This window comes from Phaseolus vulgaris, chromosome 11 (genome assembly GCF_051622355.1).
Source record: "Phaseolus vulgaris cultivar YP4 chromosome 11, ASM5162235v1, whole genome shotgun sequence".
NCBI classification, from domain to species: Eukaryota; Viridiplantae; Streptophyta; class Magnoliopsida; order Fabales; family Fabaceae; genus Phaseolus; species Phaseolus vulgaris.
This window is the reverse complement of record NC_143508.1, coordinates 893610-915813: the sequence shown is the minus strand read 5'-3', so window position 1 is coordinate 915813 and position 22204 is coordinate 893610. Positions and strand designations below refer to the sequence as shown.

General features: G+C 32.4%; 3 protein-coding genes and 2 non-coding genes across 6 annotated transcripts; 1 reads left to right on the top strand and 4 right to left on the bottom strand.

Annotated features, from left to right (window-relative positions):
• Positions 1 to 1058: 1058 nt before the first annotated feature.
• TRNAR-UCU (transfer RNA arginine (anticodon UCU)) lies at positions 1059 to 1131 on the top strand. The gene has a single exon. It is a non-coding gene; the product is annotated as a tRNA-Arg (tRNA).
• Positions 1132 to 1968: 837 nt separating this feature from the next.
• On the bottom strand, positions 1969 to 4922 carry LOC137836164 (Nucleic acid-binding, OB-fold-like protein). The gene is made up of 3 exons (XM_068645024.2): positions 4395 to 4922; positions 3098 to 3304; positions 1969 to 2344 (listed from the first exon to the last, which is right to left on the bottom strand). The coding sequence occupies exons 1-3, from the start codon at positions 4806 to 4808 to the stop codon at positions 2201 to 2203; spliced, it is 765 nt and encodes a 254-aa protein (XP_068501125.2). The 5' UTR covers positions 4809 to 4922; the 3' UTR covers positions 1969 to 2200.
• A 406-nt stretch (positions 4923 to 5328) lies between these two features.
• Positions 5329 to 5400, bottom strand: TRNAG-UCC (transfer RNA glycine (anticodon UCC)). The gene has a single exon. It is a non-coding gene; the product is annotated as a tRNA-Gly (tRNA).
• Positions 5401 to 6620: 1220 nt separating this feature from the next.
• Positions 6621 to 11619, bottom strand: LOC137836153 (GPI-anchored protein). Of its 2 annotated transcripts, none has more exons than XM_068645011.2 (8): positions 11307 to 11619; positions 10359 to 10515; positions 8692 to 9561; positions 7964 to 8209; positions 7842 to 7856; positions 7299 to 7439; positions 7125 to 7172; positions 6621 to 6899 (listed from the first exon to the last, which is right to left on the bottom strand). In XM_068645011.2, the coding sequence occupies exons 2-8, from the start codon at positions 10390 to 10392 to the stop codon at positions 6826 to 6828; spliced, it is 1428 nt and encodes a 475-aa protein (XP_068501112.1). In that variant the 5' UTR covers positions 10393 to 10515; positions 11307 to 11619; the 3' UTR covers positions 6621 to 6825. The 2 variants fall into 2 exon arrangements, with proteins under 2 accessions (XP_068501112.1, XP_090153665.1); XM_090297539.1 differs by lacking the exon at positions 11307 to 11619 and adding an exon at positions 10582 to 10652.
• Positions 11620 to 13600: 1981 nt separating this feature from the next.
• On the bottom strand, positions 13601 to 18829 carry EMB3126 (Ribosomal protein L1p/L10e family). Its single transcript, XM_068645004.2, has 7 exons — positions 18362 to 18829; positions 17327 to 17506; positions 17166 to 17220; positions 14852 to 14979; positions 14400 to 14483; positions 14053 to 14178; positions 13601 to 13955 (listed from the first exon to the last, which is right to left on the bottom strand). Exons 1-7 carry the CDS (start codon positions 18701 to 18703, stop codon positions 13821 to 13823), a joined length of 1050 nt encoding a protein of 349 aa, XP_068501105.2. The 5' UTR covers positions 18704 to 18829; the 3' UTR covers positions 13601 to 13820.
• Between the last annotated feature and the right edge of the window lie 3375 nt (positions 18830 to 22204).

Sequence of the window (22204 nt, the reverse complement as noted above, 5' to 3'; positions counted from 1 at the left end):
TAAAGTTGATGCTTGGGTTTAAAGATAATAATGTTTTTGAAATGGTAACATAAAAAAAGGTTTTAGAAAATTGAAATTTATTTATATTTAAGTCTACCATTGCTTTTATTTAAGCCTAGAGGATTGTATTATGGTTTATTTATAACTTTATATTTAACAAGGGATGAGACATTAACAAGATGGGAAACCATCGAAAAGGATAGAATTATATAATCACGATGAGAATTTGGGCCTAACAAAATATTCATAGAGAAAAGTCAAATTCTCCGTGGAACTTCATACATTTTTTCTACATTTTCATTATTTTTTTATTTCAACAATACCTTTTTAAGTGTGATAGAGAGTGTGTGTTTCTTTTTTCATTTTTAAGTGATGGTGGTGGCCGATGGTGAATATTGATGGTTGAGATAAGTTTTGTGGTGTTTTTAATGGTGACGGTTGTAAATCTCACATCAATTAGCGGTAAACACATTTCACAATGTATAAGTGAATGTAAATCTCACCTTATAAGCTGATTTTATGGTGTTGAATTAGACTTAAAGTTTACTTCTTAATCGTTATATTTTTGTTCACTTTTTTTTTTTTCAAAGTCACAAAAACCCAACAACACAGAGTATAACTCTCTCACACCTATTCAAATAGAACTTATAATTTGCTGAATCACATTAATTTTATTTTTTTTAGAAAAGATATATAATTTCATATAAATTTTATTTAATAATTAAAATATGTTCAAAATCATATAAAATATACAAAACTAATAATTTTCTTTCTTTCTTTCTCAATTAATCTTTAGTTGCGAGTGAATAAACTCAAGAAAGATCAATTAAAGAAAATAATCAGATTAATTAATCTTTTTTAAAAAATAAAACATTGACATATATAAAAAAAACATTAAAAAATATATATTCACTTATGGTTGAAGGTAATATAAAATAACATTTTATTTAATCAAATTATAAATACGTTCCTAATTCAGTGTTCTTTTAAATTAACCCATTTTAACAGTATTCAACGTAATGTGTTAAAATAATTTTCGTAAAATAGTACACCAAATAGCGCCTGTGGCCTAATGGATAAGGCGTTTGACTTCTAATCAAACGATTGTGGGTTCGAGTCCCATCAGGCGTGTTATCTTAATCTTTTTTATTTTTAAAAAAGTTAATTTTTAATAGATACGGACACGAATCTATGTATTATATAAATTGACAATAAATATTTTTCATGATTGGTTCAAAATGATTTGTTTCTTATTTTTATAATCATAATAAAAATTTAACAAATACCTTTTGAATTGGACACTTTATGGATACAATATCCTACAACTGTCATACGAGTGTCCATGTCCGATATGAATATCCGACATCGACATACCATTTAAGAGAAGTGTCTGAAGTTCATAGTTTTGATTAGACCCATTTGTGTTATTAACCATCCTCGTGAAAAGTCTATATAAAAGTTAAATAATTTATTTTGTCTCAGTTTTGTATTCTTTAAAAAATTGAACTTTCAAGAAACCTTTAATAACGTGTATCCTTTTAATTTTGTTTTTCTGAATGTTTAATTTTGACATCTAGAAGTGCTGGCGTGAATAAAACACTTTTATACATGAATTAATTTATAAAATAAATTTCATATAATTCTCCATAAAACAGATTTATTTGTTTATGCACAGGTAAATTTTTAAAAGCTTTCTTATATATTTTATCTCTTTCTTTTAAATTTTAACTTGTACATAAATTACTTTTACTTTATGAGAAAGTTAAATTCCTTTATTTATTTCCATCAATTTATGAAAAAACTTGTTCAACTAGACACCATGTTTCAAATTATAAAAATAGCATTTCCATAAAAAAATTGTTTCTTACAATGAAAAAAATTAACCTTCGAGAGTATTATATAACTTCAGCAGACATATTTCTTTTCAATTCCGATATTAAGTTGAGTTTATGCTATATAAGTCAAACATGAATCAATATTTCAGAAATTAATTTCAATAACTCTGATTTTTCACAGACAGAAACATGAATTTGAAAGTCTAAGCCAGTAAAAGTAAAATAAATGAAGGAAACAAAGGTCAGAAGCAAACTACAGAGAACAAAGAATTTGAGCAACTGTTGTGGTAAGTATTAAGAAATATTCAGTATAAGCTTGTTTACTTTAACTAACAGATTCTTTTGGAGTATTTGACACTCATTGATCATGAGATATTTGCATTCTGCAAGGATTGGCATGCTACTGAACCAGCAGATGTATGCATGACATGATCCCCTAGCATTGCAATGCAAGAAACATCTGTCTTAAGATGAGGTTGCACCAATTCCCATATCTTTTTCTTTTGTAGCTGTGTGTTGTCAAAGAACAAGAACAAGAAGAATTAGACCCACAAAAAATGCAGATGGACATATTAGAGTGTGTTTATCTTAACATGTATGATTAAAATAATGACATTGATTTATATGGTGCAGTGTAGTTTATATACAGCAGCCATCCAAGGTGAATCTGTGATCTATATACCCTTGGAGGTTTAGTTCAAGAGTCTACTATATACTGCATTGAAATATGCAGGCAACATGTTCTTTTGAGGCTTTTCCAAGAAAAATGCCACCAGAGCTATGGTCTTTTCAGTTCCTAGCAGTAATGAAAACCTTGTGTTAATGGACAATTATTATTGGATACTATTAAGATTATGCTCAACTTTCTCTAATAAATGTTTTTATCATTAGTTGATGTGGGATTTTCAACACCCTCCTCGTGCTAAGGCTGCCAACGTGTGTGAGACTAAATATTATGAATGATCCATAGCAGGTGGCCTGATAAGACCAATAAACTTTCATTAAGATAGATTTAAAATGACTCTTATGTAAACATTAAGTCTAACTCAACCTTATAAAATCGACTAATAAGATGAGATTTGCAACTACCTATATACTATTAAATGTCTTTTATCACTAGTCGATGTGAGATTTCCAACAGAGAGATTAACTATATCTTATGGCATATAAGTGTTAAAACTGACTAGTTTAAAACACATAAATCATCTACATTCTAGAACTTCCACATTCAACATTAATTGTTATTAAGAAAGAGCTATTGCCTGATTAGGAGTGGCGGCGGCGGGTTGATTATCTTTTTCATCTTCCGATCCAAACCATATTCTTTCACCAGGAGTTGCTTCATCAGGAGGGAACAAAAGTTCAACATTCTCATGTTTTGCATCAGAAGCTGCCATCAGCATTCCACAGGACTTCACACCACGCATATTTCTTGGCTTCAGGTTGGAAAGGACAATAACCTTTTTTCCCTGCATGTAACATACAATTAGTTAATAATTAGAGTTTAGAGTTTAAGGTTTAGGGTTTTGAGTTTTTATATACTGTAAAAACAACAATATGATGTCAATCGCAGCCTCAAATCCATTTCTGCACTGTTGACATGCACACATACAGAACCAACTATTCAACCAGTCATCGTAACTTTGTCTACTAATCCATCATTGTATGCATTATTTACACAACACAAAGTGTCTTGCTCGTAGAATTCACACTGTACAAATGATGCACAGAGAGAAATCACTCTTTCTTCCACTACAAGGATTAATTATCCAAATAAATAGAAGTTTTGATTTGAAAGTTGAAACCACAGAAACTATCAAGAGAGAATAATCTGAACTAATTACGGCAGTTTAAAATTTATACAATCATTCAAATAATTTGCTTCCATACACAAATACACTTCCCTTTCCCAAATTTCATTATGTCAAAATCATCTAAAAGAAATATACTTCTTTTTTTCAAGTAAAAGAAAGATAGGATGCAGATTATGGTATGAGGGGTATCAAAAAGGACACGTGTAGGAAAGCTAGCTACGAGATAGGATAAAACCTTAAGCTAATACTCAGAAATCAACAAGGCTCGGACAGTCCTATTAAATGGCGTGTCCGGACACACGTATCAGACACCAATACTCATATTACACTTGTAACACACGTATCAGTGAAGTATCAGTGAAGTATCAGTGAAGTATCAGTGAAGTGTCCAATTCAAACAAATATTTGTTAAATTTTTGACAATTTTACTACGTTGTAAAAGGAGAAATACATCAATTTTCTTAAAATTTAAATTTATTGTATAAATTTTATTATGATTATAAAGTAACTAACAAATCTTTTTGAACCAATACCAACCATGTTTGAACCAATACCAACCATGAAAACATCTTCATAAATCTTCATGAATCAGTGTCTGTGCTACATAGATATCAACATACAGAATATGCTTAAATTCCACAAAAATTGAGATTGGTGATACTTTGTATACTGTTTTTCAGCAGAAAAAGACCTAAACTCAAGGATCAAATATTCAAAATAAAAATTGACCAAAAATTAAAAATACCTGAAGGTGTTCAATAGGGATGTATTTGACAAGGCCACTGCATATGATTCTGGGTTCAGGCTCACCGATATCAACCTCTTCAACATACAGAGAATCAGCCTCATCGTGTTTCCATGCCCTCAGAATGCGTCCAACCCTTATGTCAAGGAGGCCAGCGGCGTCCTTGATACTGCTCTCAGCTTCACCACTTGCATTCCCTGTGACGGCTTCGGTGGTTGTTACTGCCTCATCAATGGAAGAAGAAGAGAGTGTGCGAAATGAAGGAGACCCAAATGAGTTTGGAGACGAGAAGAGGGTGAAAAGGGGGAACTTGGGAGGGAAGCGAGTGGCGTTGGAGAGAAGGGGAAGATGGGGTGTGGTGTTTCGTAAGGAGCAGAGTGAGATAACAGAACCAATTCTCAAAGCATTTGCCATTTTAGTGTTGTGAGATGGATAGAAGGAGGATTAGATTGGATTTCGAAACCTCCCACAAAACACACAGAATAACTATGCCACTCGGTAAAATAAAACTATATTATTATTTTAATTAATCTTCTTTTAAGTTTTAACCAATGTAATAACGAAGACTAATAGCAACATGAATATACATATAACCTTTAAAATTTATAGATAATCTCTTTAAAATTTATAGATAATCTCTAAAATTTAGAATATAATATCATATCTCTATATATTATATAATTATACATTAATCAAATTGATAATAAAAATTTATATATAATATTTCAATTTCTTTTAGTAGAAAGATAATTTTTATAATTAGTCCAAAACAATTTATTATGAGAAATCCAATAAATATGTTATAAAAATATGCTCATAAAAAAAATATTTATTCAATAAACAATAGAACCGGGTTATAATGGTGAGAAATCCAATAAATATGTCATAAAAGTGTCCCCATAAAAAAAATATTTATTCAATAAACAAAATGAATTGCGTTTGCCGGGAGTCGAACCCGGGTCTATTGCTTGGAAGGCAATTATCCTAACCGTTGGACTACAAACGCTTCTTGCTTATAGTTTGCGCAAATCAAAATAACACATTTTAGACTGATAAATCAATTAAAAAAATACGAAAAGTAAAGTATTAATAAAATAATTCATTTTATATTCCATAAATTTTAATTTCTGCTTCTTATTTAAATCGAGTAAATTCGATGAACAATGCATAATAAGCTTATTGGTTTTCTTATTATTAAAGCCTGATATAAACACATTAGTGTTATACCAGAAGAGGAACTCAAACAAACTGTAGTATTTTAAAATATAGTAAATTTCTTCCATTTTATTTCCAGTTCTAACACAAAAAGCGATTTTTGACAAAAAAAAACACTTATTTCTTAAATATTACACGAACTCCCTTTCATTTTGTCTACACTACAATTAAATAATTTTGCAGTTGTAAAAATTGAGATTATCCATGGTTAAACTGTAAAAAAAAATATCTTAACGGCAAAATCATTGAAGCCAGGAATGATAAAAGATATTAATTATTTAATACGATACATCAGAATGAAAATGTATAACAGGTACCTACTAATTATTATTATTTTTCAATTAATCTTAATGGTTTTATTACCTTAAGCCAAATATATTATATTCTCATTTGCCTTATATTTTGTTTTACCAATTTTTTCCTATCAAACGGACATATTTTGATTCATCAGTTTGCATTCTCTCTGGCATTTTCCTCCACGCTTATAGTCTGCTACATTGCAAGTATTAAACATTCTTTGTTTCCTAGTTTCTAATTCAAAATTAATTGTAAGATTTGAAACATTCTTCGGTAAAATACGTTTTCTGAAAAATATGCTTGAACAGGTTTTTATAATTTATAATTTATGTAACAGAATGAATAACTTCCTAATACTAATATCTTAACTTTCCAAAAAATGAAGTCACTGCAAATTAGATAGATTCTCATACTCTACTCTCCAGTTAATATACTGAAAGTTTTAGTTTGAAGACATAATCTCTAGTTAAACTCTAGTCACTTCCAATGAATTAGTCACATACTTTTAAGTATAATAATAGGTGCTCTTATGGATGGTCAAACTCAACTTGGTCAGTTCCAAATGGGGCATACCAATGGCATGGAATCATCATCTATGTCAGTGTGTTCCATTTCCCTTTCCGAATCAGTGTTAGTCAGTCCCTGATGCTGCCATAGACTTTAGTGGTAATCTAGCATCTGCTTGTCAGCAAATCAAAAGAAAAAACCGAACCCTTCACAGCACAATTATGGATCCTAAATCAAATGAGCACTAACTCCGGAATGATATGCTCAAAACATACAAGAAGACATGAGGAAATGGGGAGAAAAAGAGGGATTACTATACAATGAGGCCATTCAAAAATATACATGCAAAAGCCACACCAAAGACACGTTGAACTGCCTTCTTCCTGACACACATCTAAACCCTAAAATCTCTTCAACACAACAGTGTCCAGAAGATGAAATATGAAAAAATAAGCAAAAGCAATTCAACGCCACCGGAATTACAACCTGCAAAATCACCATGTTCATAATGTCAAATTTGGCTCTGCAACAATTTGGCAACGATAAATTTGAGACGAGCCAAAAAAAAATTCTAATCGTGTTATAGACGTACAACTAGGGTGTGCACTATTCACAAAAACTTGAAACATTTAAAGATGTGTATTAAATTCGTTCAACAAACAACCAGGTCAGTGTTAATTTATAAAAAAAAAAACTCAAAATGGGACTTACCATTATTTTTTAATGTTTGTGAAGTTGGGAGAGCTGGTAATGACATCTCTGCCAAAAAAAATAGGGACAAGAGTTAAACAAATGCAAACAGTATTTGTAAATTGTAATATCAGCATACTGGATAAAAAAAAAGTATGCAATGATGAAGACGGTAACTTTCTCGAAAAAACATACCAGGTGCACAGAGTGACACGGATGTAATTGAAGATGATGATGGCCAGGGCGCAGCAATGTTGTCACTCAAATCACACGTAAAGCTAAAGCCGGATGAATTGTCAAATATTACATCTCCAGGCAAGCTCCGAAGTAAGCATCCTGCATATAAACCAACAACCATCTTATTATTTACCAACATTACAATTGCTCCTCGACAAAAGTCAAGCAAGAATATACTTTTAAAGGGAGTTTTTTTTTCTCTGCTCAACAGAACTAATTTTATTAAGATATGATACAAGATTGTATTCTAATGAACCTGGAATGCATCCCTCTTAACCCCGCATGCCAAGTTCAACTAACAACATAATCCACCACCTTTCTGAAAAGAATGGGAAATAATTCCTAAATAGCATGATTGCATTCAACTATCAAATATTATATCACAAATTCCCTGGTCTTTGAAGCAACACCATGTACTGTCTGAACCAATGTGTAAATAGGTTATTGAATTAAAAAACAACATCTCTCAACAAAATGCAAGCATTAGAAAAAAGAGCAAACCTTGTTGTCCATAAGCTGCCAGCACCAGCATCATGCAGAGCCACAACAGAAGAGTTAGATCAGAGAAATTCAAAACCGGCCATGGGCAGAAATTATCAATTAAGCTTGAGCGGGATAAATACCTTGTATGCTGAAATCTTTCAAATCAACATCACAAAGCTCATAAATATTTGTCATCACTCCACCTCCACGCAACATGGATCCAAAAAGTGTTGCGCATATTATAGCTTGTTTATTTGTAATTAACATTTGCTTTTGTATCCCAGCAATATATGCGTTTAATGAACTACAACAGGAAGGACTAGGGGCAGCTACATTCTTACACGCATTGATTACTTCTGCAGGCTCCTCAAAACTCAAAGGACAAACTGCACAAGCAATATTTACTCTTAACAAGTGTTTATTAAAAAAAAGTGAAACAAGATTACATTTCAATTGACCAAACACAATTTTAACTATATGTCATTCATATGCACAACTATGAGAAACGAAAAAATCATATCAAATATCATATTGTACAACATTCTGGCAATCTTAGTTTGCCTAAATTAAAGAAAAACACACAAATACCAACTCTTTCCTATTGAACTCAATCTCCTCTTTACGATACAGAAAATATAGATAAAGTATGGAGTCACCCAAGTAATAGGACACAAGAATATAAACCAATACACAGAAAACAAAAAATAATGTGAAAATTAGGTACAGTAAGACCAGTAATGTATAATCACTTAATTGCCTTTCCCCACATTCCAATCCCAATTTATCCACGAATCATATTATTGGCTGTGTCACTGATAATCTCCCTAAACTACAAATAAATTAAATTAAGAATGAAATAACAGTGCACCTTTATTGACTTTGCAGGCAGACAGTATTCGGAATGCAGTATTTGCAGCTTCAAATGATAGCTTTTTGGAAAGATATGAATAAACCACACTTTTACAATCATTAAGATAATCAGTGTGATTCACTTCCCCGGACATATTTTCATTATTGTTAATCGTCATTTGTCTTCCAGAAATCTGTAGTGCTGCATCCATTATCGCAGGTTGGCAAACAGGTCTGCAGCATTCTTTAAGTGGATCAACAGTGCCGCATGCCTCAAGTAACTTACTTGTATTCACTGTTTTTTCAAGAGTAATATCATCCTTCACAGGACATGACCCGCCTGTAAAATTAGATGATTTTATGGAGCATAGTGTGGGGATCGAACTATTTGCCCCTCTACTGGCAAGAATACTAATGATATCAGAAAAACAATGATTGGCAACTGCATTTGGTAAAACCAAATTATCAGATTTCATGCTGTAAAAACCTTGGAAGATGTGGATCAAGCTACTAAACTGAGGACAACATATTACATTCCCTACAAGGGCTGCCAAAGGCCCAGAGCAATCAGATGCTGCTTTATCTAGTATACTTGATATACCTGGATGGGAAAAGTTCACAGGACATTTTCCAGTTAAAACTGGTTCATATCTGGATGGAAAAGTAGGATACATTGGTGGCAAAGACTCAGAGGGATATGGGAATTTTGGTAAGACAGCAGGTGATATTTCTATAGGGTCAAAGAGTCCAGATTCACCAGAAGTGGGTTCCTTAGCTAACTCTACCAGAGAAGAAATTCTTCTATGGCTGGCATGTACTTCTCGTGCTGTCACATCTTGAAAAGTAGGAAGCCAGATGATAAATAGAACTAGCTGACAGTACAAAGAACCTGCAACAATTTAATCAGCACTTAATAACAGAGGTATAATGTAATATAATATAATGTAATCAGACATGATGCCTTGGATGAGTTTTCCATGATAACTGTGAAATTATTGAACAAAGATGAGATGGACATGTGCTTTCCTATATCTTATTGAAATTAAGCTTCAGTTAATGAAAGATTAAGTATATATACTACAGAAATAAAGAACTCAAAAATAATTTTCAAACAAATTAAACTAATACGAGCTGATGGAAGTTGTTCTCATGTCATCTGCTAAACATCATTTCACATTAATGTAACAAATTCCCCACTTCTTTCGAGGCCCCCCTCTACCAATCCACCATGAGAGCAGGAAAACATAGTAACTACAATAGTTGCAACTTCTGGAGAATTGGGTAGTTTGAAATGAGGCTTTTGGATTTCATTTTTATCAAAAACAACTTACAAAGAAACCATGCAACGTTTATTTGCAGACTAGCATTATGTTGAGAGTATGAAGTGGAGACACAACACAACACAAGGCTGATTCAATGAAATTATTGTTGTTTGTGTTTATACTAATATAAGAACGAAGAATCAACACACAAAAGACAGCAATGCATACAATTGTGCTTTGATCCAACATAATTTAAAAAAGAATGATAAATTTGTTGATATATGTTACAGTATGATGATGACTACCTCAAAAATAACCCATACATGAGTGTGCACAAAGTCAGGACTCAGAAGCTTATGAAAACCTAAACTGTAAATTAATGATCCACTGACAAGAAAGCATCCATCAAATGTAATAGTCTTACCCCTGTAACAATTAGCATCGTGAGAGCAGCCCATAACTCCCTAGCCCTCTGGTACCATTGAGTTTTACACAGGAGAACCAAGTGGCAGTTGCCGGTGATAAGCCAAGTGGTACCACATAGCAACGTAGCAATGATGTAATACCCCCAAGCTTAAGATCTGTGATTAAAGAGAACAGTTTAGGCTATTGAAAGAGGACAATCAAGTACTATTCCAAACTACTACCTAATCACCGAAGCCAACATTAGCATGCTACAGCACAGGACATAACCAGTGAGATTATAATATAAGACTATCAAGCCTGAAAAAATTGGAGTAGCATTTAGCAGGAATTTTTTTGAGTCAGCAAATAAAAAATGGAAGTTTGAGAGAGGGAAGTACTCAAAGCAGAGGTTTTTAAACCCTAGCATTTCGGTTTACTTTCTGCAATTTCCTACAAGAAGATATTACCTAAAAAAATCAGATAAAGTGGAACCACATAATCAATGGAAATGATTTCCACTTCCGCTTCTTTTTTTTAACCACACTGTTGGTGCAGACCATTTACCCGTATCTCCTCAACAAGATTTAAGCCAAAATAAACAAATAAAAAAAAAAAAAAAAACTGAGCCTAATAACTCAGCTTAGATTACATAATTAACTCACTGAGGTGGACAATTCCAGTTAAAGATAAAACCCAAAACAGACAAAACAGCAATAGCAATGACAAAGTTCCACAGAAGCAGAGTGAACAGAATTCACACACGGAAACAAACAGCTATTTTTCCTCTTTCTACTAAAAAACGAACAGAGTGGCACGATCACCAAATCCAAATTTGACAAGCCAAAAATAGAAATGTGAAATATAACAACAAAAAACACAAGATTCGTGTTAACAAGTGCTGAAAAAAGGAACCACGCAGAGATTATTGTTGATTTAGGAATGTAACAAAAATAGATGAAAAGCGTACCGTGAAACAGCGAGTGGTGTGAAATCGAAGCAACGAAGGAATAGTTGCAGAAGAGGAAAAATGGATCGGGTGGAAAAAGGAAACCCTAATGGAAGAGCAGGAGCAATGGGGAAGAAGAGAAGAATAGCAGGGAAGAAGAGTGATATGGTAACAGCTGGCACCCGCATTACCTACTCCTATTCCCAAAAAGTTTAAACGCACCGTTTTTCACTCCACAACAACACTTCTAACACTGTACTCAATTCACTCTTTCCCTTCGACTTCTTTTTCTCAATCATTCGGGTTTAACTTTTCCTTAACAACTCTTGTCGACGATGTGGTGCCTTTCTGGTATAAACTATATTGAGAAAATACAAAAGAAAATACGTTGTATAGATTTTGAATTCTTTCACAATAAATTATTTGCATAAATATACTAAGTAGGATGTATATGGTTAAATGAAATTTTCGGATAATTTAATTGTACCAGTCGAAATCAAACGAAAATAAAAAAATTTGGTATCTGGTACAGAAGAGGATTAACGAAACTAAAAAAATTTGGTATCTGGTACAGAAGAGGATTAACGAGTTTAATTAAATATATAAATATAAATAATCATAAGTTTTTTTTAAGAAGAATATATATTATTATTACGCATTAATTATGTCGAACACCAAATATCGAATATTAATATTTAAAGAAAATCTTGATTTTTGGGTAGCTTGTTGGGCTATGTACTAACATCATATTGAGGAGGACAGTTTCTTCCTGCACCCCACAATGTTATGCAAAGACTAAACTGTCCCTATTATTTTTTTAAAATCCTAAAATGCACTTGAACTGTATTTTTTTTTCCATTCTGGATTATGGAATTTGGAAATTTTTTGGATTGGCACTTTCGGTAAAATTCCGAATCCACCAATGTGTAACAAAAATATGCATTCTGGATTAAAAAATTCATAATTCAAAAAAAATGAATTCTGGATCCACCAATCTGTAACAAAATTAGACTTTCGGATCAACAATTTGAAAATTAATAATTTATGCAAAATTTGCTTCCAGAATACCCTCTCAGTTTTGGATTTCTGAATCCATAGCACACTCCCAAATCTCGATTTCCAGTAACCACGGTGCCCTTTTTCAAATAAAAAGTCAAGGCCAATTTTAGAATTTAGAAAATTGTGGGCTGCAGGAAGAAAACAGTAGGGGTGCAGGAAGTAGAAGCCACTGAGGAATATTTGTAACTAATTGGGCTCTAGTCATATGATTGAAGACCGTTTCATCCTGCACCTCAATACTTCTTGTTCACCTCCATAATAAATATGAAAATACTTTTTTTTCCTTTAATAAAAAAATAAATTAATCCTAAAATTTCACATACTCTCTCATTGTGCCATCTCTAAAAGATCCTAAACCTTCATATCTTCATCAATGACACATCACAATCTTCTCTTTTAGGTAATCACTACCTAAATTCAACAGATAAAAGAATGCTTACTTTACACGTTATTACTAATAAATAAAGTTCATTTCAGATTAGTTAAATACTTAAATAAAAAATAATTCTACATCTACTTTTGTTGTAAAACAAAAAAAAAATGTAATTATAATTTCTGCCTAAAAAATGAACAGTTAAAACTATGATAAAAGATATGTCACTTATATAATAAATCAATTTTGACTTTAAAAACTAAGTATAAAATGTGCCCAATTTAGTTATTGTTGTTTTTTCATCAAAATTGTGTAATTTTATTTTGTAAATACAAAAGTAAGGAAAAAATATTACAAAATTAAATAAATCGTGTTTTAAAACGTATAATAAAACATTTTTTATTAAAAAATTACACTAAAAACACTCACGAACGAGTAACACAAACTTCAATATTAAATAAAAGACAAACGAATTCATGTTCTCAACATGAGTTATACAATCTCAAAATAAAAAATACAGGTATTTAGCAAGATTAAATAAAAATAATACAAATTTCCATATAATATATTTTTATAGATTAAAACACTCTGAAACAATTACACTTAAAAGTTTGAAAGTTTAGTTGGTTTAAAATTCTCATAATTTTTATTTAAATATAAAATAAAAAAACACTGTTTTATCTTGCTATAATTACAAGTACTAAGTCATAAATGAATTGTCATAAGTGAAGTACTGTTTTAAAAGCATGTGTGAATTAAAAACTGTTATCCTTCTACAATCATGAAGCTCATGAATCTGATCCAGTTGTAATGAGTAGAACAGAACAAACACAGGGTCAGTAGAACAGAACAAACACAAGGTGTTGAAGTGTGGAATAATACATAATAATCAAACGTAAAAATGAAAATTTATTCCCACGAAAGAAAATATAATTAGATATCTGGTGTTAGTTACAAAGTAATACAAGGAAAAACCTCATCTGGGGTCAAAGATTATGGTAATGTAGTGTGCAAACATTTGGAACAGAGGTCTCTGTTCATCCCCAGTATGTAAACTTTGGTAACATCTTTCACTATCAAACGAGCATTTACAGGTGAAGGTTCTATTCTGATGGAGGTCTGTAATCAAGCATCTCCCTGATGTTTAACCTGATTGAAGGCCCCATGGATGAGCATATGTGGGCACTTTTCCAGTACACACCTTTGGCACCTGAAGGTTTGTTTGCTTCTACTGATTTCTGTGAAATTAGAACATTGGTGGTTACAACTCACACAAGTTTATCATTGTGAAATTAGAAACACAGATACAAAGGTTGCTTAGAGAAGAACATGTACCACAGCAGCAAGCAAGTTTACAAGAAGATCCTCTTCTGAAAAGTCAACTTTTCCAAAAGGTAAGTGCACGATTCCAGTTTTGTCTGCCCTGTATTCAACTTTTCCCTGCTTGAACTCTGCTATAGCCTGTAAAGTTGAATGGATTCAAAAGGGTTTCTGATTAACCAAGTGTATAAGCCAAAAATCTTGAAATTTGTCACCCATGCTCTTGTAATTTATACAGAGAGAATGAAAAACCAAAATGAGAATGCGTCAACCAAGTATGAATTTGTACATTTTGCACCATGGTTCAACACATACAACATGCAAGCAATGAAAAAAGTAAACAATAGAAGTGGATAATACACCTCAGGAATATTAGTTGTTACAGTGCCAGCTTTTGGGTTTGGCATCAGTCCTCTTGGCCCCAAAATCTTTCCTAGGCTAGCAACCTGACACAATCAACAACGATAATTATTAAGGGTAATTCTATCATAAATAGCAATACTAAAATATATTTATTGAATCACTGAACTCTTCATAATTAGAGAAAATATGTCAACAACATATCTAAAAGTTTAATGATAGTAGCTTTGAAGAGTAAAATTAAATTAACCAAAACACTTACAAGGTGGTTTTTAATCTACATTAGGATAACCCAATTAGCAAATAATTCAATCATTACCAATTGTACATGTAATTTATCGAGATTACATAATTTTGTGGAATACTCAAATTATACTTGATAAACAATGAACACTAAATAGACAAATCTATTAATCTAATCACAAAATTAAGACAAAGATCACCAAAGGAACACCTTAGGCATCATATCTGGAGAAGCAATTAGTTTATCAAACTCCATGAATCCTCCTTTTATCTGTTCTATCAGGTCCTCTCCACCCACCAAATCAGCTCCTGCATTTTTTGCTTCATCGAATTTTTCACCTATCAAAATGAACTTTGGATTAGTCTGGTAAAAGCAATATATGTATTATGAATTTAAGAGACAATCCAGGCAATTCATAAATTGTAAATGGTAGGATGGAATTCTAATGGTGTTTTGTCCATTTGATTCTCATTAAAGTCATTACATTGGACATTCAAAACCACCGCTTCGCCTATATATGGTAATATGTGTTATCTATCCCACACTTCTTTCATTGTTAAACTTTTAAAGCTACTATCATGCCTTTTAACAAGGAATATTAAGGTGCAATTTAGAATGTTCGTTTTTAATCCTACACTTGTTATTCATAACTTTGATTATCTCATCATATACTTATTCTAAACTTTGTTCAGAAGTAAGAATGGGCCTTGAGAATATATTTTGCCAGATAGAATGAGCAAAAGCACAACTGCGGGGAGTATAAATATCCTCCAAAGATATGGATAAAAATATCAAGGAAATAGAACAAAATCAATAATGCAGCAAGCCACTTCAGTCCTGCATCAACTGAATTCCATTGAACAGCGCTTGCAGAGCAACACAGACAAGCCATAAATATCATTCCAATCCCATAACAGATTTTCAGGGCAAGGAGAGCAACATAAACCTAACCATCCCTTAATGATTTGGCCTCCGTACCGAAACCTTTGATTTGATATTGGAAACAAAGAGCTAGAAGAAACTACTCAAAAAGTCAAGGAACCCACTTAACATTCATCAAACAGATTAACCAATAGTTTTATTCCAATTACAAACTGAAAAAATTGCTAAGTGGACATTGAACAGAAAAAAAGGTTGATCTGACCTATCCATTTCAACCATGTTATATACACACACAATTGGATCTGACCTACCCACAACAACCATGTCATATACACAAACAGTTTAGCATTTAAGTAAGTTAAATAGTCAAGTGTTTTTTTACATCAAACCCAGACACCTCAAGACAATACTTGGCACAAGCAAAGCAACTAAGTTGTTATTACATATATCTCTTCAGATTCAGAATCAAATCACCAATAGCAGAATAAAAAGCACTTAAACAGGCTCCCAAAATATACAACCAAGAGCGACTAGTAAAGCACTTCCATTTAATTATTATGTTAATCTGTTAATATTATTAATTATTTATGGTACAACAATCTTGTAACCCGAGAAAATTTGACTTCTAAAACAGTATCCATCTGATGGGTGAGTTTGGAAACAAAGTAATGCATAAAACAAAAATTGTAAACAATGAACCAGAACCCATCCAAAACCACAATCACCAGGCCACCCTCTTTAACAATTAACTCTAAATGTTTCTACTAATGTTTCGCTTATGAACTCAATAGCCTTACTTTATCCAGGTAGCAAATCCAAACTATTGTGACATTGGTGGAGTTGTTTCTGTGGATTACTATCAGCAACTGCGGCTACAGCCATTTAATATTTCAGAGCACGGACAGATCATAGATTAATGTTCTTTACAGAAGGAGGGGATGAATGACAGAAACATTTAGAAAAAAGGGGCAGTGACCTAGCATGAAGACTTGAATAAACCGTATGTCAGACAGGAACACATTCTGATAGAGTGAAGAGCTTAAAATTTATCAAAAGTAAATAGATAGCCAACTCAAGGGCAGTTGAAGGATGATAAAAATTATGGTCCACTTACTGAAGGATTAAAATTTCATGCTGGTAAAAGCAGACACTTGTTACTTAAAAATCTGTAGAGTCTAAAGAGTATGACTGGCAGTATCATATCACAAGGGGATAATCTTGTGCTCTCATAATTATTTATTTGCGCAAGTAAATAAAAGACGGATACATACACAACCATAGCAACTCTTACTTCGTACGCATATGAAGCTTGATCCATCACACTCTACCAAAAGTAGATGCACTTTAAGATTTGTAAGAATTAACAGATATTTGTTTAAAAATTCAGAATCCAGAATGATACGACTTTCTATTTATGAAGTGGCACAGAAATTCATGTATTTCAATACCTTGCCTGGGCAGCACAACGTCTACATTTGGGAGAGAAAAGCTATCATCTTATTATACCCACCCATACCAGAAGTTTACATAACAGCTACATTTCCCTTGGTATGAATCCTCTTTCTAAGAAAATAATTTTCAGCATTATCTGGAAACCTATAATTGACTAAAAGTGGGAATGAGGATTCAGAAGCATAAATACCTTGAGTGAGAACAGCCACTTTAACCGGTTTTCCAGTTCCCTTAGGCAGATTTACCTGTCAAGGAAGAGTCAAAAGACTCGGAATTAAAATACATTCATCATAGCTCAAGTTTTCAATGTAATTGCATGTACCAAAATCAAGCAAGGAACAGGAGACTCACAGTTGCTCTTAACTGTTGATCGTTATATTTAGGGTCAATGTTGAGGCGGAAATGGGCTTCTACTGTTTCAACAAACTTGGTTTTACCCGTTTCTTTAACCAAAGATACTGCTGTCTTCAGGTCATATTCTTTCTTACGCTCCCTCAATTTTTGAATTTCCAAGAACCTCTTAGACCTTGTCTGGTGAGGCAGTATAAGAGCAATTAGCCTTGAAACAAAGGGTACAAACATCCAATATGAACAAATTGATGACCCAGGCACTCAACTCAATTTTGGAAGAACTATGCAAATGGCTATCTTGTAAAATTTATATAAAAAAAATGCAGGAAGATACTCATGATGCATACAAATGGGAAGGAGGTAAATCAGATGCTAAAATATAAGGAACAAACAAGCAAAATTCCTGCCTAGAAACATCATGGAACAAACAGTTTACACCACCATTAACAATCAAGGATGTACTTCTGACAAGCACCTCCAAACTGGCACTCAAACTATACACCCTTGAAAATTCAGAAGATATCTGTCTGTAAATGCCATTAGACATAATCATTCTACGAAAAGATAGATGGTGTATATATATATAAACTTGGTCCAAATAAAACTATGAATCATTGGGTTTTTTCATTTCATCAACATCTTTTCAGAGTATCTCACCCCACCTCCTCTCACTTTAAAGAATCGCTTGGCAATTTTACTTCCAAACATCATTTCATTTCAATTGAGTTAGCAGCTATTATTGGTCCTTCAAACAAGCACAGCAGCACATTCAGACACACCTTTTACCACTGCAGCAATTACTCATTATCTACTCCAGAAACATGAAACACAACCCAAAAACAGCTCAACACACTTCTACTTAAAAGCAATTATAAACAAAAAAGAAAAAAAAAACATGCAAATAGTAAAAGGGGGAAAGGAAACAACAAAGCATGCAATTTGTTCAAAAGGGTATTTCAACCAGCGAACCCAAAACTCCATAGACATAACTAAATTTAAAAAAGAAAAATGAGAAAAAAAAGATACAGCACATACCCTGTCCCTCTTGAGAGGCAATGCAGCCTTGCCTTTCTTAGGCTTGGCGGTGGTGAGAGTGTCGACAGGGCCGGACTCCTCCACTCCCTCCGCCGTGTCGTCGACAGTTTCAGGCAGCTCAACCTCGGCAGCCAGAGCAGCGACGAGGGCATGGCTGGTCCTGGATTTGGGGTCCCTTTGGAAGGTGAAGTGGACCCACTTGGAAGAGGGCTTCAAGACGAGGGGACAGAAAGAGAAGGTTCTGGAAAGAGGACTGTGAGAGTGAGAGAAGAAGCGAAGAGAAGAAGAAAGATCTTGAGGGTGAGCGAGCATAAGGGAAGGAGGAGTAGTACATGAAGCCATGTCTCTGTTTCTGTTCAGACACTCTCTGCAAAGCAAAACCAAACCAAAAACCAAACCAAGCTTAGGTTTGCAATAGCTATCCAGACATATAAAAAAAAAAAAATATAGGATAAGAAGATGTGCCCTATCGTCTACGAATTGACGCGTGGATTATTATATCATGGTAAAACAATTTTTTCTTTTCTTCATTTATTTATTTATTTATTTGACTAACAAATTCTCTGAATATTTAAACCAAAAACTAAAGAGAAGACACCATATTAATTTAAACATGCATACTATCATTTTTAAATTTTTCTTTTTTTTGAATTTATAAATTCAAAATTTTTAAAAAAAAAAATACAAAAAATGTATTTTGGAGTAAAAAAATTTTAACACAAAAAAATTTCCAAATGCATTCCAGAAAAAAAAAATCAAAATTCAGTGTTTCAGAAATCCAAATCTGAAAATGTATTGCACGAAAGAAGTTTTGGAAATAGTTTTTTATTTACCATCTCTTTTTATTTAAGGTTAATTTTATTATTTTTTAAAAAAAATCATTATTTTAATAATAAATTGATATCATTAAAATTGATATGATGCAAAAGAATTTGTCAAAATTAAAGTGTAATGCTTGCAATTGCAAAATCAAAATGAGTTTAAATGAGGAATTATCACTTTCATAGCATATTTATAGTCTCAATTTTAAGTGATATATACATACATATATATATATACATATATTAATTCATAAAAAAATATATCATTTAAGTATATATTATATAGGGATTGGTGAAAATCATAATAATTTAATGTTTGTTATAGTGACCTTGCTTTGGGTTTCTCCATCTCCTTGTCACTTGACTTGAGTGATGAATAATGTCCATACATATTGGATTTTGTTTGCATTCACTTGGAAAGTTAGATTGGACTCTCATTTCAATTTAACCTTCACAATTATGATGAAGCAGCTTTCAAATCTCTTGTGTGATATATCAGCCACTACTAAAGTGTGTTTGATTGAATAAAGTTTGTCCTCTTATTTGGACATAATGATATATATCAAGAGAGATAATTGAATCCTTGGAATCAAAATATTGATAGAAACTATGAAGACAGTTCAGTTGCATGCATACCAAAATTGTATTTTGGAAGAGAATTTAAAATTGTGCTAGAAATATATAATATTTTGTGTAGGTGGAAAAAATACACTGCCTAATTAAAATCTAAAATTCAAACAATATGAATATAAGAATGTTGGCAACATTCTACTTATGCCATTTTTATTGCTCTTTCTCTTTGCAACTAAATTTTTTTTTAACTTGTAAATCACATACAAAGGGTCATTAAAAAAGTGGTGTGACCCCATTAAATTTTAGAGGTTTTTAGTATATGTGAATGAATGAGTGTGGTGGTGAAATTTTTTAAGATTGTGATAACATCATTACGAAAAATTATTTGAGTTATTATCCGCTTCAGAATTTGAAACTTTATTATAATTTTGTCTTAAAAAGCATTTTGGAAATTTAAGAAAGAAATGTATATTTAAATTATCTTTGGTCTCGACTCTGAGTTATGTGGGATTATTGAGCATACCATAACAATTCCCTCAGTCAAGAGCTAGCATCCAATAAATGCATATGTTTCTACCTCAAGTCATTAGGGTCAATCACCACATTTGATATATCGTCCACTTTTTAAGTTTGGAGTTTCTTTCATTGTATGTCAATACACAAAGATTCAATAAAGACATATGATAACAATATGGGAGAATATATAAAATAAACAAGAGAAATGATACTTTGACAACCATGAGAGTTGTATACAATTCTTGATGTGATTAATTGATTTAGATATAAATATATATAGTAAATTTATAATTAAATGATATGAAAAAATATTAAAATAATAGTATTGAGGGTTGAAATGTGGTTGTATAAAAAAGTAGGGTTGTCAATATTTCATTACTCAATAAACAATCTATCAATGCATAAAGAAGCACATCTACATAGCCCAACAGTTTCTAAAAGTTCAGAAATTTTGGATGTGTTTATATTGACTCATAAGTATTACTCTTCTTCCCTTGATTATGATCTATGAGGCTCGAACAGTTCTCTTAAATGGGTGTATCCGTGTCAGACACACGTATCGTGTCAACACTCGTATGACACTTATCAGTGAAGTGTTCAATTCAAAATATATTTGTTGGATTTTTTAAAATTCTAACACGGTTCTAACACAATTTTAAAAGGTATAAATACAATAATTTTCTAAAAACTCAAATTTATTATATAAATTTTTATTATGATTATAAAAATAAGGAACAAATTCTTTTGAACCAGTCATGAAAAATATCTTCCTGCTCCCAAAAGAATCTGAAACATACTTTTGCACATAAATATTTATTTTCAATTTATATAATTCAAAATTATATAATATATAGATTTTCATGTCCTCGTGTCCTACATTTTAGAGATTATACGTATCTCCATGTCCGTATCCGTGTCGTGTCAGTGTCCATATCCGTATTTGTGCTACATAGATTATGATGATGAGTCCATTCCTCATTGAGTTATGAGGTTTTGTTCAATAAAAGTTTCGATTTTTAATTTTCTATAGCAATTGTTTTTATTGTCTAATCTCCTGGAAAACTGGTTTTTGTGAGAGGTTGTACTTGAACGCATGATTGAGAGTCTTCCTTATCTTAAACTTTGGTTTCTTAGTTAGTTCGCATTGTTCTAATTAATTTCTTGGGCGCATGATTCAAGGGAGAAGAGGTAAGCATTCCCATGGAGTATACGCATGGAACAAAGTGGGTATTGATTAAACCAGTAGACGCATGCTTTACTGGTGAGTTTCAGTTGAATCAGATCGGCGCATGTTCAATCTGGTTTAGCTCTGTTGGAGGATTGAGAAAAGATTAATCTTTAGAGAACCTGTGAAGAATTCAATGGTGGAAGAACTTGGGATCAACCGCTTTTTATTTGCTATTTTAATTTCTTTTATATTTTTTGCACAACTATCTCAACCCCTTTTTATCTTTATTGTTATTGCTAACTTGTATTGTCTGCAGATAGATTTTAAACCCTGATCAACTGATTTTACTATTGGATTCGTTGGGAGACGACTTGGGGACATTTATCCACAATTATACTATCATCTCTCTAGTGTTAGACAAGTCTACGCTAGAATCATATTAATTTGACAGCAAAACGACAGCTATCAGAAACCTATGGAAATTCCTGATTGTGTAATCTGTATTTCCGAGTTTGGCTCTCAATAATGGAGTGGTTTACCATGGAATTTTGCACTGGGTGCAGAGAAATGGATTGGAAACTCATGGCACTATCTTATTTTGACATTTAATCCTGAAACTCGAGTTTTTGGGGAGCTCGTACTGACGACCCTCCTTATTATCTGAGGGTGACAACGGGTATTTGTTGTACAAATTAGTACAAGACCTTTAAGAGTCTACTCTTTGATTTGTTCAGGAAATATGCGCTGCTGTTTGGGTGATGAATA